This window comes from Dryobates pubescens, chromosome 15 (assembly GCF_014839835.1).
Source record: "Dryobates pubescens isolate bDryPub1 chromosome 15, bDryPub1.pri, whole genome shotgun sequence".
Lineage (NCBI taxonomy): Eukaryota > Metazoa > Chordata > Aves > Piciformes > Picidae > Dryobates > Dryobates pubescens.
This window is the reverse complement of record NC_071626.1, coordinates 13,999,943-14,017,564: the sequence shown is the minus strand read 5'-3', so window position 1 is coordinate 14,017,564 and position 17,622 is coordinate 13,999,943. Positions and strand designations below refer to the sequence as shown.

Below are 17,622 nucleotides of genomic sequence, written 5' to 3'. Positions count from 1 at the left end.
CAATGATCAGAGTCTTCTGTGTTCCACTTTTTAACCCGTCATCCTTCCTGTCACTGAGTACCACTGAAAAGAGATTGGCCCCATCTTCTTTGCACCCTTACTTCCGGTGTTTATATACATTGATGAGATTCCCCAAGCTGGTCACTTTTTTCAATTGAAGAAATTCCTGCCATACACAGAGCAGTACTTCTCAAAAGAGATTTTTAACAGATGACCACAAAATCACCTCTGAGCTGGCACTTTACAGTGAATCTTTATGAAAAAAAAAAAAACACAACAAACAAAAACAAACAACAAAACCAAACCAGGAACAGAGTTCTGGTAATCTAAGTAATCTTTTCCCATTGAAAAAAAGAAAGAAAAACAGAAAAAACAGAAAACACCTTTTGATGAATCCTTTCTCAGACTCAAGTTTTCCATTCACTTCAAAATGTTAGCATTTAGCACATCTTTGGGAATGCAAGAACAAATGACAGCTTTAACCTTCTAGCTGACATTTAAACAAACAAGTGGCAAGAAGATGTCTCACATCCTGTGCATTCCAACAGTACACGTACACTGGTTCACTTTGATGCTTTTATTCCCACATCTTCTTCTGTTTGTTTTATTCATTTAAATTTTATAAATGGACTGTTGTGCTGCAACTAATTCCCTCAAGGCCAACCACAAGCAAAGGACATTTTCACTGCTCCACCCCATCTCTCTCTTTCAACAGACAACTCTTGCTTATAACTCATACTATGGGAAGGAAACCTTGCACAGCTTTGGTGTTTTGTCAATCCTTGCAAATTACTGCCTGCTGTTTAGTCAAGCCATAGACATGACATTAAGAAATTGTATTTAAAAAACAAATCCCCAAAATTACCACACAGGAATTAAGTTAATGCAACATCCTTTCACAGAAGGAACAAAAAAAGCACCATAATAAAAGCCTAGTTCAAAAGCAACCTAGTGCTGTGACAGCTGAAGCTGTAAACAGGCCCACCATTAAAAGGGACTGACTGTTATTGCTGCCAAGTCATGAAGAATGGAGATACAGATATTGAAGTGCTATCTAAAATTGAGTGCACTTTATCACAGCACCTTGCTTCTCCATTCCCCTCAGGAGGTGGCACTGGACAGAAACAGGACAATACAGTGCTAAGAATCTCGCCTGATACACTGGATCAAACGTATAAAAGAGGCATAAGAAAACTCCTTTTGTGTTTATAATTTGCCCTAAAATGACAGATTTAATACCCCACAGAATTACCTGTTATGGAACACGTCACTCAGTCAAATCTTCCAAAGCAACGTAATGTCTCGCACCAAACTACTAAATAATTTGCTTTTTACGTATGTTGCCTGTCACATTCAGCAAATCTGCTTAAGTTTTCTCTCTGTGCAACAGAAATTGCATTAACTGATGTGTCCCATTAGAGCAGACAGCCAGTGCTTGCCTTTCAATTGCTCCTTTGTAAAAAGCCTGTGAAACGCTAAAATGAAAACCCTGCTGTATCAACATGCACTCCAGAGACTAAGTCAGATTTAAGCAGATGACTCATATTAAATACAATGCCAAGTCTGCTTTGTAAAGAAAAATGCAGTTTGACTGCTATTAGCAATTATATTCATGTATATGTAGGCATATAGAACCACAGAAGCGTCAAAGTTGGAAGAGACCTCTGAGATCATCAAGTCCAACTGCTCACCTGGAGCTCACAATCCCACCACCACTGCTAAGCCACTGCCACTTAACCATGTCTCTAAGTACTATAGCCACATGTCTTTTAAATACCTCCAGGGATGATGACTCCATTATTTCTCTGGTCCAGTGCTTGATAACCCTTCCTGCGAATGCATTTTTCCTAATAGCCAGCCTGAACCTCTGCTGGCACAACCTGAGGTCATTTCCTCTTGTCCTGTCACTTGTCACACACAAGAGACCACAAGACCCTCCATGATGCCAAAATTATCATGGACAACCTTGGCCGAGAGCTCTTCTAATTTTCTCCCTACAGTGTCTCACCACATCTTTGTAGTCCACCTAGAGTGATTTGCCCCCTTTACAAAGGCCATCAACCCTCCTCCTGCTCCTGAGCTTCAGCCAAACTCTCTGTTCAGCCATGCAGGTCTCTTTCCTCACTGGCTCATCTTTCAGGACATGTGGATGGCTTGATTCTGTACCTTTAAGGCTTCCTTCTTAAAGGGTGTCCAGCTCTCCTCAACTCCTTTGCCTTGCAGGACAGCCACCCAAGGGACCTTGTCAATCAATCTGCTGAACAGGGCAAAATCTGCCCTACAGGAGTCCCAAGGTGGCTGCTCTGTTAACCCACCCCCTTACTTCTCTGAGAACTGAAAACTATCATTTCATAGTTACTATTCCCAAGACAACCTCCAACCATTATTTCCCCAAGTCTATATAGGCCGGTGTTGAAGTCTTTAGGATCTTTACAATAGTCCTACTATGCTGCATCTGTTACTGCTTATTTTTACTGCTTAGGAATCCCGAGGACCCCAGGAAGCCATTTTCAAATAGTAGATGGAAGCAAAGCTTCAAAAGGCTTTCCTTGTACACAAAATGTAATTGTTTATGTACAATATATTCATGTATTTAATCTAACTATACTTCAATTTTGCACTGTGAAATTAAAAATAAATAAATATATATTCTCTTCCTAAACCACAAGCAGGATAATTGGTTGGTTTACATTGCCCTACCATACCACAACTGTCCTTTGCATCTCTTAAACTTCCTAGCCTCAATAAGCAGAGGGAACAGGTTTTAATAGTTCTTTCTGCTTTTAGCTTTTTACACACTTAGAGTCCTGCACCTTCTGTAGTAGCTTTTACATGGTATTTGTATCTATTTCCAAAATGCTGCTAAGAGAGTATATTAATTTCCTCTGTTTCATGCTGGTGACATTGCCCTTTTAATTCCATTTGATAATTGTTGACTGTCCAGCACAGCATTTCAGAACATTACACAAACCAGTTTTCGCTTAGAACACAGCTTGTATGGTACCTATGAGGTTAGATAACTGAAATAACATCACTGGTCAAGGCCTGCACATGTCTGTATGCAGGCTGTACCCAGTACTTCAACACAACCTGCCAGCTCTGCATCAAATGGGTCCTCTTTGAACTTTAATAGTAACAATGTACTGAACAAAGCAATATGAACTACCATTCTCCCAAATACACTATTTCTTAAGCAAGTTTATTTAAGTGAGAAAATCTTCAGTTAAATGTAGTGATTCACTGAGGGATTAACAGAGACCACAAAGCAGAGGCAATGAGAAAGCCAATAGTAGTTCTTAGGTTCCAGCTTAAATGAAAAGATCACAGAATCAGTAAGGTTGGAAAAGACCTCAGAGATCATCAAGTCCAACCTATCACCCAAGACCTCATGACTACTAAACCATGGCTTCAAGTGCCACATCCAATCCCTTTTTGAACACCTCCAGGGACAGTGACTCCACCACCTCCCTGGGCAGCACATTCCAATGGCCAAAAACTCTTTCTGCACAGAACTTTCTCTTCACCTTCAGCCTAAACCTCCCCTGGTGCAGCTTGAGACTGTGTCCTCTTGTTGTGGTGCTGGTTGCCTGGGAAAAGAGACCAATCTTCACCTGACTACAACCTCCCTTCAGGTAGTTGTAGAGAGCAATAAGGTCTCCCCCTGAGCCTCCTCTTCTCCAGGCTAAACAATCTGAGCTCCCTTAGCCTCTCCTCCTAGGGCTTGTGCTCAAGGCCTCTCACCAGCCTCGTGTCCTTCTTTGGACACGTTCAAGAGTCTCAATGTCCTTCTTAAATTGAGGGGTCTTGAACACAGAATACCTCTGATGGTTTAAGGACATTTTGTCTGGATCATTCAGCTTTCTCTCATGTATTATGTAAGTTGCCAAAACCTAAAATTGATTTTCATACACACAGGCATCTGAAAACTGCACAAGAATGGTGAGATACTGAGAACCATCCAATTTTGCAATCAGAATCATATTAAATGTGCAAATTATATTCAGAAAACAATTGTCAGTGTATTTCAAGTCAAGATTTATAATGAATTTGATGTGTCCAAATCTTCATTATGAAAGCTTGAGTTGGAATAGGAAAAACCTTTGACAGTATCATGCACTCTCACGCATGCAGTAGCTTTACACAGAGATTATCATTTAAAGCTTTAAAAGAACAGGAAAATCTTCTCACTTTTGAAGGCCTGAATGTTTTGAAATCAAATTGCCATTTTTCAGAAATTACAGTACCTTTTGTATTGTATTCCAAAAGCTGTTAATCTTTAGGTAGGAGACTCACAAATGAATTGTACCACTGTGAAAATTTAAATTATCTCATTACCTACACCATTAGGGATCAGAATTGCATAGATCCTAACAACTGTTCAACTGTTCTCTTGCAAGATAACACTTACTGCTATAGCTACAAGAACAGCAGCAGTCAACATGATGCAAATTCTTCTATACATTTCAACAGACAAATCTCACTGAAAGAAACATATTAGAAGCACAAAGAGGCAAAATCAAGTCATCGCTTAGTTCTTTTTGTCATACAGATGTAAGCAAGCCACAATGGTTTCTCTCCAGTTCAGACATGTACTTACAGACCTAAGTTCTGAAGCATGAACCTGAAGGGTAAGTAACTTGGACAACCAATAATAAGCCAACGAGAAGTAACAAGATCTCACAAGAAAAGCTATTGTCTAGTAGACAAAAATATTTCTTTTAAAAACTTCTCAATTAGTAAACACAGCAAGAAAAACAGAAACCTCAAGAGAGCTTGTATTTCATCAAGTCATCCCAAGGAAAACAGCAGACTTCCAGTTTTAGCTTGCTATACAGTATTAACCCAGATATGCTGAAATGTAATCTAAAAGCCCGAAGTGAAATAAAAGCCTTACTTAGCCAGCTGCATGGCTTATCAGCCTGCTGTCATCTGCAAGTATTGTGAACAGCAGTTGGGATGGGGTGTGTGGTTTGTAGGGTCATTGTACAGCACACTCAACCTCTGTGGATTTTAAGACAAGAGATGCCTTCCATTTATATTGCTTTCCTAGTCTTCCTGTTAATAACAATTGATGAAGGTGACAACCGAGTTTATTATACATGACATTGAACAGAATCATTTGTTATTTATTAACAATCTCCTCTGTGACCTTTCTGATTCCTTCACAATTACTTTCACAGTTTAAAAGGTGCTTTGAGTGCTTCCTTCATCTTTGGTACATTTCTAGCTGCTTGGACACTATCTCATAGCTGCTTGCCTTCCCTTCTGCACCTAGCATTCTCAGCTACCACAACTTTTGTTTGCTAATTTCAATTCTATGTGAAAAAGCATGCCCATCACAGCATGGGAAAACCATGTACAGCCAAAAATACTGTGTATGATACTAATGAAAAAAATAAGGTTGTACATGTCATTAAGGAACAGACAATAAATCACGGCCTTCCTCTTTCCTTATATCTCCCTCTAAAAGTTCCTCCACAGGTTCACTCAGCAGTAATTCCATGTTATGTATGCACATATGCTGCATACATATATAGGATAAATTAGTTTTCTAGCTCAAGAGCCCCACTCAGAAGCTTCAGAAAGTTCTAAACAAACAGGTAGCTCATATGTAAGAAAATCAAAATAGCAAGATGCTACCTTTCTCTCCACTGACAGCAACCAAACACTTTAAAGCTCATCCTCATGGGATGAACACCCCTAAGTGCCTAGCATGTGAAAACAACAACACACAGTCCTGTGTTGGACGTGGGGTTTACTGGTAGCAGACAAAAGCATAAGTACCCTTCCCAAGTCTATCCTGAAAATACTATCAAAGACACCTAATTTTTGAGCATAGCTTCCACCTAAAACCTTAGTCTCATTCAGGTTGCATAAATCTACCTTCTCAAAACACAGAGTTCCCTATAATCCATCAGCATTTCTACCTTAGACCTGCTACCTAAACGCCTTGCACAGAGGGACTAAGCACAATGATCTGTGCAAGATTTAATGATTGTCATCTCAGAGCTTTCCAAATAATTTTGTACAAGTAAATCATGTTGCACATCACAGTGCCAATTCTTTGAAGAGCAGTGTGCTCACAATGTTAATCCACCTGAAAGAATTTAAACTGGATTTTCACAGCCTTTAACAAGTTTCCTAATAAAAACTCTTGAATTTAACTACTATGGACTAAGCTCAATATGTCAGCAGGAATCAATTAAAAGCTTTAGAATGCAAAGGGATTTACAACAGTGGTGGAGCTACAATGCTTAGTATCTTCAAAACACAATCAGGAACAGAGATGAGTAAGTTGACAGCATTTGCCAGCAGCTTTTCAAGAACATCTCAACTGAAAACTGACACTGAAGAGGAGTGGAAAGCTCTTGAGACAGCCCAGACTTCCACCATGTTAGGTGAAATTCAACATTGATGAATAAGAAGGATAGAAAGAAGGAAAGCTAACAAGTATAGAAGCAGCAATAAGCGCTGAAGTTAGCTACTACTAAGTCAGGAAAAAATTGTGGAGTACACACAATTCCAAAACGTCAGCTCAGTGTCCAGCAGAAATCAAAGACACAAACCATAATACTAAAGACCACTAGGAAAGAAAGAAAGAACAAGAATAGAAACATCCTATTATGCCACACTATATGCAAAAGTGCTGCACAGTTATAATTACCACTCCCTATGAAGAAGAGAGAAACTGAGGTGTCACAGAGAAGATTAAGGATAAAAGTGTAGGTAGAAAGTAGCTCTATTACAAGATTACTCAGATCGGCGGAGAGACAGCAAAAGTGAGACCATGAAAATGAGGGTTCTAGAGTCATGAGTGGGAGAGATATGCTGAATCAAAGAACAATTATGATATTTCATAATAAATGGTTAAAAAGCTAAATAAAGGTATCAACTTGCATAAGTTTAATAGCAACAGCATACAAGTAGTTCTTTCTCAAACATAACTGAATTGTGGAACTACTGCTACAGGATATTAGGAGTCCAAAGAGCATAAACAGATTAAAAAACCCAAACAAATGCCAGCTACACAAATACCTGAAAAATACTGCATTCATACTGTATTCAGCTGCAGAAAGCTAGAAGAAATCTGATAAATTAATGCCACAAGCTTGCTCTGTTTCCTTAGCTCCCAGTAACTAAGTTAATTTGACCTTTGCTGCAAAACAGCAGAGACAGAGAAATAAAGTAGAAACAAATTTTACTATCTCTAATGGGGATAAAGCACATCAAACACAACCCCATTCATGAAAGTTGCTAGGTATATCATCAAAACAGATAGTGTTTTTCAAACTGTCCATTAACAATTTCCTTTAATTCCTAACTCTCTTTGGAAACTACTTTTGCCAGCAGCGCGTTATCTCCTCCAAGACCTTTCTGCTGAAATTAATTGGAACCTTTACAGTAACAGAAATATAAATCCCTGAACAAACTGAGATCACTAGCCTCCTTTTATAAGTCTGCAGATGATTGATTGACATTACCTGTGCTAGATTCTATGGTCCTGCTCTGGCAAGGGGGTTGGACTTGATATTCGGATGTCCCTTCCAACCCCTAACAGCCTGTGATCACCTTTTTAGTCACGTGGCCATGCAAGGTTTGAGAACTCTTGCTCAAGTATTTTACCTAACACTTGAAAACTTACTTCACAATTCCCATGGCAATGCCAGCATTCATTTCGGTACACAATCTTCACATGAATTCATGTGTATTCCATGAATTTGTGTTACTTCAGAATATGCTGTTCTGTATGCAACACATTCCAACTAGAGTTACTTGCTTTAAATAAAAAGTTTCACTAAGTCTGCAAGTTTAAAAAGAGTAATAGCTCTGCTGCATAGAAACTGTAGAGCAAGAAATTCAATAAGAATTTCTGAATGCGTTAGAAATTCAACAACCCAAAACCAGAACAAATACAAACTGGTTCAGCTAAATGGCTTTGGCCTGAAGGGTCCAGTTCAGATGCCATCTTCACCAGAGCAAGCACGAGATCAATAGGATCTCTTCTCAGAATGACACAAAGAAAAACCTAAGCCAGCATTTCATTCAGCAGAGGCCTTCAAGGTTACAGCTGAAAGCCACACTCAAACCTACTGTGATACAGTTGTCCCTGCATCCTCCTTTCCCTTTACACTTGAAAATAATAAATAAATGGCTAACATAGCCACAAAGTGAGAGAGAAGCATTAAAACTATTTATATTGGTCACTACAGATAGCAGCCTCTACAATACTACACTGAATTATTTATTAAAAAGTTTCCATTGCTACAGAAGTGTCAGTTCAACTCACTCTGACTTGTCTACTCTGTGCACACTAACAGTTGCCAGGGTTCAAAATATGCTTGAGGAGAGCCCTGCCACAAGGAGTACTGGTCAGAAGCACTCAAACCTTGGGGAAAACAACCACCACCACCACCATATATAATTCTTTAAAACAAAAAAAATACTACCCAACATTCCATGCAAATGAAACCTTTGTTATAGTGAGTTCAGTAGGGAAGTGAAGAAAGAAGTATCTACAACTTGTTTTCAGGTCCTTTTCTAGTTTTCTTTCTGGAACTACCTCTTACTTGTAGCACACATCTCTGGGATATTTCTCACATGGTGGATAAATTTACTATGAGACTTCTTTCTCTTCCCTTCCTTGATTTTGCCTTTCCACTGAAATTTGAAATATTATTCAAGCATAACCATCTGCTTCTACACCCACAGAATCCTTCCTGTACAGGTATGTGCACTCCACTCTAGCACTTGGCAGAAAAAAGGGAGGAGCACACTCAGCCTGAGTGGTAGTGACTGAGCTCATCTCACCTCCAGCTCCTTACCGCTAAGCACTCCATGCTGTGCCCTGTCAGCCTCCAGAACATTGCATGTTCCAGAATTACACCAAAAAAATAATTTATTGGCCAAAGTTTTATTTATCAGATCTCACCTTGTGCTTTCAGCACCGCAGTCTGTAAGTTTACTGCAATTCATCACCATCTTGAAATCTGGACATTTTCTGGTACAAAAGGGATTGGTTTTAAACCACTAAACCTTTGTACCAATCTGCCCTAAATCCCAGTCAGCAGAGGCAAGCACAAGCAGTACTGTATCAGCCTGGTCAGAACATGTTTTGGTATTTACTGCAATAAAAGGCAGCTGGAGCCAAAATAAAGGAGAATTAGATTCCATGCTAGATGATTAGACTTTATAAAGTGCTTTTACAGCACACAGCCAGAAGTTTAAGGACAGGAAGTAACAATGGGATCTTCCAGCTCCATTTGTGGTCTAATCCAATTCATAAATCTTGCCTAAATTAACTCCTGCTTTTTCAAGTTTCCCACACAGTTAGGTTGCTATATGGTCAGTTACTCCTCATTGTTACAAACCTTATATATAACTCCTAGACTAATGCTTTGAAGCTTCAATACCCCCTCGCTGAAATTTTTTCCTACCTGGCCCAAGGACCCTTACAGTACAGAATTTATACTTTACACAAGTCACATCTCCACTCTTTCTAGAGCATGTTAACTAAGCTGCTCTTTTTGACATTTTCATCTGGATACTCTCTGAACTGTTCCAGAGCCTCCTAAGGGTACTTTCTGAGCCACCTCAAATTAGCCCAGCATCCTTCCTGAAGAGTTCAAACTAGCAGCTATCACAGAACTGACACATACAGGTAGAAAAAAAGTTCCAGCTTCTCTTCATATATTTAAAGATTACTAATCACACAACTGCACAGTGAGCTCTTCAACAACGTACCTAATTCTTCCTCCTCTTGATACAGAGCCTCAAGCTGCACCAGGGGAGGTTTAGACTCGAAGTGAGGAGAAAGTTCTTCACTGAGCGAGTCATTCGTCATTGGAATGGGCCGCCCAGGGAGGTGGTGGAGTCACCGTCCCTGGAGGTGTTTAAGAGGAGATTGGACGTGGCACTTGGCGCCATGGTCTAGTCATGAGGTCTGTGGAGACAGGTTGGACTCGATGGTCCTTGGGGTCTCTTCCAACCTTAGTTATACTGTGATACATTCCCCTTCAGCCACAAATCACAGCTTTTCAGAAGTTTCTGCCATGGTATCAATACAGCCCTCAGTGTCCCTCTAAATCAGCTTAGTCTCTATGTGCTATTTGTATTTTTAAGAATCAGTAGCTTCCTACATACATTTTATTCACCCTACTAGTGAGCAAAGCCCAATACACTGTATTAGTATCTGTTCTACGTCATCTTTAAACAAATGGGTTTAATTAGCTTTTTAATCTAAAGCTAATATCTAATCACAACTGATACTTCCGTGGAGTACACTTTTAACGACTCAGCTCCCATTGGGCACAGTACTCTCAATTCCCAACAACACCCCTGCAATCCAGAGAGTCACTTCATGCCTCTTTCAAATCTCTGACATTTCTGATATTTAATGCCCCCTAAGCCAGTAACATTGCTCTCACGTTTGCCCAATAGTAGCCTGCATTTATCATGCACCGGTTTGGTATATTGTGTGCCAGTTTATAATAGTTCATGACAGAAGTGCAATCATGCTGTTTAAATGACAAATGACTGCACAGAGCACTGCTCAGAAGATGCTACCCCAGGATTCATCTAGAAGGAGGATACATGCGTAGTATCTGGTGCAGCCACAGTAGTAGGTCTTTCCGTAGTCATAGAATAGAATAGAATAGAATAGAATAGACCAAACCAGGTTGGAAGAGACCTTCAAGATCATCGCGTCCAATGAGAGGGTTTTCTCTGTTCAATAGTCCTTGCAATCTAAAAACTGAATGCTTCCCTCCTCACAGCTGAAGAAGGAAAACAGTAAGTACTCAGTAATGTTTTTCACTATCAAAAACCAGTTTTAGCAAGTTAAAAGTATTTGTGGTTACCTTTTATTAAACACATTAACATGTGTTTAATAAACATGTCTCTCATGGCAAATTCAAAAGTGAATAATGCCAACATACCAAGAGAGACCTGCACAGGATTCCTTCCCTTCAACACCACTATTTTGCTCTATCAAATTCCATTAGTGGGGAATAAAATCACTTAAATAAGGATTTGAAGGGGGAAATGTGTTCCTTTGTCTGCTGTTAGGAACATAAAACACAACTAAGTACATTTACCACTTTTTACCCTCCTGTAATGCCAAGATTTACACATGGTCCATTTACTTTCTAGTATGGTAAGCCAATCAACAAAAAGTCTATTTTCCTCATTTCTCCCTCCCTTCTTATCCACTTCAGTTTGAGGTTTACAAATCAGAGCATTTAAGCAACACTTCCCTTCCTCCCTTCAGCAAGAAGCATTTCATTGCTAAGAAACACAGAATACATAGAATAAACCAAGTTGGAAGAGACCTTCAAGATCACCGCGTCCAACCCATCAACCAATCCAACACCACCCAAACAACTAACCCATGGCACCAAGCACCCCATCAAGTCTCCTCCTGAAGACCTCCAGTGATGGCGACTCCACCACCTCCCCAGGCAGCCCATTCCAATGTGCAATCACTCTTTCTGTAAAGAACTTTTTCCTAACATCTAGCCTGACAACATACAACAGATAAAATCATCAAGAAAAAGACTACGTTTACGGGAAGACACTAGTTCTTTGAGCAGAAGACAGTTTCCAAAGGCTTTAAATTGTCTAAAATAGTGAACATTATTTAGGTTTTGGCATTTCTGAGGTAAACAAACATTGCTTGTGAAATAAACAGAGCAAGAGTTATGCCCTAAGGACATTAAGCCTCTAAAAAGTAGTCACTGGTTATCAAATGTCAGTAATATGCCAACATCTGCTTTATGGGCTTCATAAGGTGATGTTCTTGATACAAGAATCACATTTCTCTACCTGAAAAAATCAACACCTGTACAACCTATGTATTAAATGAAAAGCTACTGAGAGCAGTGTAGAAGAAAGGGGCCTGGAGGGCCTGGCAGTCAAAAGGATGACCATGAGCCAGGAATGTGCCCTTGTGGCCAAGAAGGCCAATGCCATGCTGCGGTGTATTAGAAGGAGAGTGCCTAGTAATTCAAGAGAGCTTCTCCTCCTCCTCTACTCTGGGGAGGCCACATCTGGAATATGTGTCCAGTTCTGGGCTCCTCAGTTCAAGAAGGACCTCAGGAAACTGCTTGGAAGAGGCCAGAACAGAGCCACAGAGATGGAGTGGAACATCTCCCTTCTGTGGAAAGGCTGAGGGAGCAGGGGCTCTTCACCTTGGAGAAGAGAAGACTGAGGGGTGGCCTCATTAATGTTGTATCTTCATCAGATATATCTCTTATACCAATATTGTAACAACATAGATATGGGAATATGCAGGGCATACCCAAAAAAAAAAGCCGCTATGAAAATCCAAGTACTCAACAAAGGTACCACTTCCTAGCCAAGACACATTGGTGCTTTCGGTAGAGAATGTTCCTAAGATGTCCATCTAAAAAAAAAAAAATAACATTTAAAAAACCAACACCTCAAACTATTTATTAACTAAATGTAATGAAAACTGGCATTTCCAGCATTCGTAGTTTTCCTAAAATGTCAGCAAATTGAGGTTTGTATGGTGTCCTTAAGCCTCCTGATTTATTTTTTCCTCCTTCCTCTGCAAGGGATTAGGAAACTGAGAACTTGTTCCAACAGTGTTTTACATATACTAGCCCTAATTAGGCCCTAAGTCTGTTGAAATCAGCATCGTGAATGATCCTCACATTTCTCAGAGTACCTCAAAGACCATTATACGGCTAGAAAAAGACAGACAGAAAATGCATCCATTACTGAACCTCGAATAATTACAGAGCCCATTAAAATTGTAAGTGTGAATGAAGTAAAATATTACTAAAATTATATGTTGAAATGCATGCTTCTGGAAAAATTTCCTGCATTAGGTTTTAGTGGCAAAGCTAATGATACAAAATAGCAAAAGGTACAGAGCTTTTTACACCATTATGTAGGCACAGATCAGGAAAACTGTTTTTCAGTGAAAGCCTGTTCTGGCAAAAAAACCATCATCCTCCATTTTAAGTACTACTGTGAACTACAACACTGAGTTGGTTTTTTTAAATGTCATCCCAGAGATGCTTTAGACCTTTCAATGCTTCACATCCATGTGACACTTGAATCATAATTAAAGAAACCACAAGGGTGACACTTCCAGCTCCACACAAGATTAGAAAACCACAAGTCCCTCTAAAGTGACCTACAATATGCACAACCTCAAATGTGACTTTTATCAGTCACTCCCTCATGAGGCTTCCTCTCCCCAATACTCTGTTCCATCATTTCATTAAGCCAACAAAGAAAAAAAAGATAAATCCAAACCCACAACCCCACAAACTGAGTTTAGTATCATTTAGTTCAAAAAACACCAAGACAAAAATAAAAATGCACCATTTACTCCATAATAGGAAACATGCTGGCTTGTATTTTTCACCAAAATATTTTGGTACTCTTTTCTGCTCCCAACCCTCCACAGTACCACACCATGCAGGAAGAGAAAGGCTCCTGTGTTTTCTCCTTCGCATGCACTTGTTTGCCTCTACCCAGTTTCCCTCAGGAGGGGCTGAGATCTGACATGTCACGATGCCAATCATCAACATTTCTGCTGCCTCCTGCTATGGAAGACAACACAACAGGGATTACATCACTAAGTTACCTCTTCTGCTCGCAGGAAACCTGTTGCTGCCAGCAAGTTCACGCTCATAACCACTTGCAAAAGTCTACTATAATTGATGAGTGTGCTCACTAAATTTTCTTTTTGCCTCCAGTGCAGACAACCAGTATTTTTGAGCCCTGTCTTCCACACAGTAATGTTGACTCGGGTAAGAAAACTAGTATTTCCAACTACTTAAGGCTGAAGTCCACCAATTGGAATCTTGCTCTCTCGGATGATATGGAAAACATCTAAAGCAGCAACTCTTCAGTGTGCAGATAGCATAATGCATCACAGATACTTTATAAGCCGATTTCAGCCACGCACTTGACATTTACCATTGTGTATCCAGGCACCCAAATTTTAACTCCCAACATTTTCTTGCTCTTCATGCAGTCTTGGACAGCCTAACTTGCTGAGTTAAGATCTCCAAGGGCTCTGAATTTGTACATTAACCTCAGAATGCCCAAGAATGCCTTTGCTGCCCTTATAGCTTGTCAGACTGGAATGAATTTACAGTAAGGGCTTGATCTGCACACATAGTAATACAGGTTTAATTACAAGGTGGTTTTCTAGCTGATAAAGAAGTAAGATGGCCAAAATTGCAATAGCAATACTAGTTTGTCCAGTACTCCAACTAGTCCTCTGGGCCTGCAAAGCACATAGCCAGAACAGCAGCTGTTGCAGAGGGAAGCCTGCAGATGAGGGAAGCCCAGCGCTTTGGCAAAGCTCTGGGCCCGAGGCTGCGCGGGGAGAACGTCTGCAGAAACAGTGTGAAGAAGGGAACTGAAGGGTTCATGTGGCGGCTGAACAGTAAATCATTTGATGCTAAGGTGAGTATTGAAGCACAGAAGGCATCAACTGTAAAGGATGTAGAGCCCTACTAAAATGCATCAGCAAGAATATTAGTTCTCTAAACCTGTCAGTTAAAGTGGAATTTCTTTGCACACAAAGTGTAATATGACTGAGGACCAAGGAAATATTTCAATTCAAATCACTCATATATTTCCTTAAATAAAAACGTTTGATTATGTAATCTTAAGAGCTGATCTACTTACAAGTACAAAGATCCACTTTCCTTTCAGAAACTTCCAGAAAAGAGCATCAGTCACAAAAATCACTAGTAAGTAACTCAGATAAAAAGAGAAAGGAGTTGTTGCTGTGAAAATGTAAAGTTTCTCAATAGTAAAGGCTATTTAAGATTAAGCAAGTTCTAACCCAGTTGCTCCTGAAATTGATTTCAGAGTAAAATAGAGCTCTGGTGCCACTCTTGTCAGTGGCAGCAGTGTTTCCAAAAGTTCTTGCTAATCTGTAACATCCCCAGATACATATTTCTGCACTCCAGAGGTGCCAATCCAATTGTTTGCATGACTGTGCTCCAAGTTAGGGCTTTAAGAACTATCCCATTTAAAGGGGAAAACACAAAACAAACCCAAACCAGTTAAAATACCCCAATAAAGTACCATTTAGAAAATACAGGCTATACAACAACCATCCAAAAAGCTGAAGTGACAAGTTGAGAGAAGTAACAGAAACATCTGAAATTGGATTTTGCCATGCAAAATAACCAGAGAAACACAGCTTCATTAAGAGGGGAAAAATCATTCACATCTGGCAAGAGACTATACTCCTGCTTTCTTCCTCCTCCCTTTTTTCCAAGCCTTCCCTCCCCCCCCCCTAAAAAAAAACCCAACCACACACCACAAAACCCCACACCCCACCCATGCCTAACAAGTTTTACTTTCCTCCCTATGAGCTTGAAGTACACAGAGTGCAAATGCAACAAAAGCTGGAATCAAGTCATTTTTGCCCGCCCCCCCTATTTTTCAGTAAGAGATAAGATGGAACTTCCTGCAACTTTCACTCCAAAACACGAGACAGAAGGGTAGAATACATGGGTAGAAACAAGAGGAGCACTGGGGAACTCACAGCAGGGAAGGCTGACACTTGTTGAGAGGAGAGGGGGGGAAAAAAAACCAAAGGAAAAAAAAAACAAACAAACCATAACTTGAAATCCCATAAAAAGATTTTCTTCCAGGAACAGAAAGAAGAGGAAGAAAAGGATTTGAAGTCTACTATCTTGGATAAAAGAAATCTCATGGTCTCCTGCATAAATATGTACTGTGACAATTCAGCATTCCAGACAAGCAACATAAAACACTGTTATGAAACAAGGCTAAGCTCAGAAGACTGGCTTTGATTTATTATTGTTGTGTCTTCTCATTCAATATATGTAACACCTGCCCTAATGTGTAGAAACAGAGGAAACATTGGTGGAAGGCATCAACAGTTGGTGCAATTGTTCAAAACAGAAATGGATTGCTTCATTAATAGCCCACTTATCAAAGCATGATTTTTACTTTGAAAGATGCCATTTTCTGTAATTACCAACAGAGAATGCTATGAGAAGGTCTGCAGGGTTTTTTGGATGGAAAACAAGCTACTGATATGACTGTCAGACTACATAGACTCACATCAGCTCAAGTCATGCTATTCTAACTCAATTACACAGCCACTGAACAATTTCTGCAAGAACATAAGCATTCAACAACTAACAAAAAGACAACCTACCATGTTCTTTTCAACTTTCAAAAAAAATAATCCTGTACACTGACAAAAACCAAACCTGTTCCCCAAAAGACTACGGATGCAAGTTTAATTATGAGGCACAAAACATTTATTGTTAATAACATATCCCATTAGTTTTATCTACTTGCCATAAATATTCTTTCGTGAAAGAAAATCGGCAAAAAACCCTAATCATTTATTTTATGTATACAGATTTCAAATTAAATTCCTGTTTCAGTATTTTCAACCTAGCTTGAGACAGCAGACCTGCAATTCTAAAGTTCTAAATTCTTTAGACCCAAAGACAGGTGTCAAGGGTTAGCGCTGGGCCAGTCACTAAAGGACTGACCGATGCTCTCTATTCACCCTTGATGAAACTCTTGTCTCAACAATTTTACCTTCACTATACTTGAAAGAGCAAAGAATTCAACCTCCAAAGTTAGAAAGGATGCAGTAATGCTATTTATATAGGAAGAAGTTCCATACAGAGAGAGTGATTGCCCATTGGATTGGGCTGCCCAGGCAGGTGGTGGAGTCATCATCATTGAAAAGTGTTCAGGAGGAGACTTGATGGGGTGCTTGGTGCCATGGGTTAGTTGTTTAGGTGGTTTGGATTGGTTGAGGGGTTGGACATGATCTTGAAGGTCTCTTCCAACCTGGTTTATTATTATTATTATTATTTCTCTTGCACTGCAACAACAATTCAAAAAGCATCAACAAATTTATGGCCTCACAGAGTTTCCATTCAAAATGATCAATAAGAAAATTAGCACATTAAAAACACCATAGTTTATAATGATAGCTAGTCTCATGAGAGCTTTGATCATTGGGGTTCCCCATCTCATCAACATAGCTCCACATTCTACTTTTTTCCTTCTGACAGACTACGTTCATGCTCCTTCACATTATAGTAGAAAAACACTTAAAGGCACTGTGGAATTACCAAACTAAACTGCTATCAGATGACTGTCATGTAGCTCCTAAGGTGAGCACAACAGGCATAGAACTTGAGGCAGAGCTCCCAATTAAAGTTTGAGAAAGTTCATATAAACAAACCTGCAGATAGCCTTTAACCCTTTTACATTCTTCAATCATAAAAATAAACAAACTCATTCAAAACTCTCCTTCATCTCCCAAGATGAGATAAAACAAAGTGAAAACAAACACCAAAGCAAAACACCCACATACTAATGCATTATGAGCACAAGGCAGTACTACATGCCTGAGCTTAGATACATGTTCCACAAACACCTGCTGTTTGGGTGGTTGCTCTGACTGCCTATGACAATCTATATTCAACATGCACCTGTGCTTTTCACCTGTCCCCCTCCAAAGAATCCAGTCCACAAGGATTGGTCTTCAACATGCAGAGGAATACCAATAGCCATCATTTTATTTGATTGCTTTCATTCTACTGGCTAAATTTTATTTCCTTTTTTTTT

The 17,622-nt window shown here is 39.6% G+C and overlaps 1 protein-coding gene across 1 annotated transcript in view; it reads right to left on the bottom strand.

The window, feature by feature from the left end:
• The window catches only part of KIAA1549 (KIAA1549 ortholog), a 125,887-nt gene extending 112,224 nt beyond the window's left edge, over positions 1 to 13,663 (bottom strand). Inside the window, exons 1-2 of the mRNA XM_054168090.1 lie at positions 13,616 to 13,663; positions 13,439 to 13,574 (exon numbers count right to left, since the gene is read on the bottom strand). Of these exons, the coding sequence (XP_054024065.1) occupies positions 13,439 to 13,574; positions 13,616 to 13,663 (184 nt within the window). The remainder of the gene's footprint in view (positions 1 to 13,438; positions 13,575 to 13,615) is intronic.
• Between the last annotated feature and the right edge of the window lie 3,959 nt (positions 13,664 to 17,622).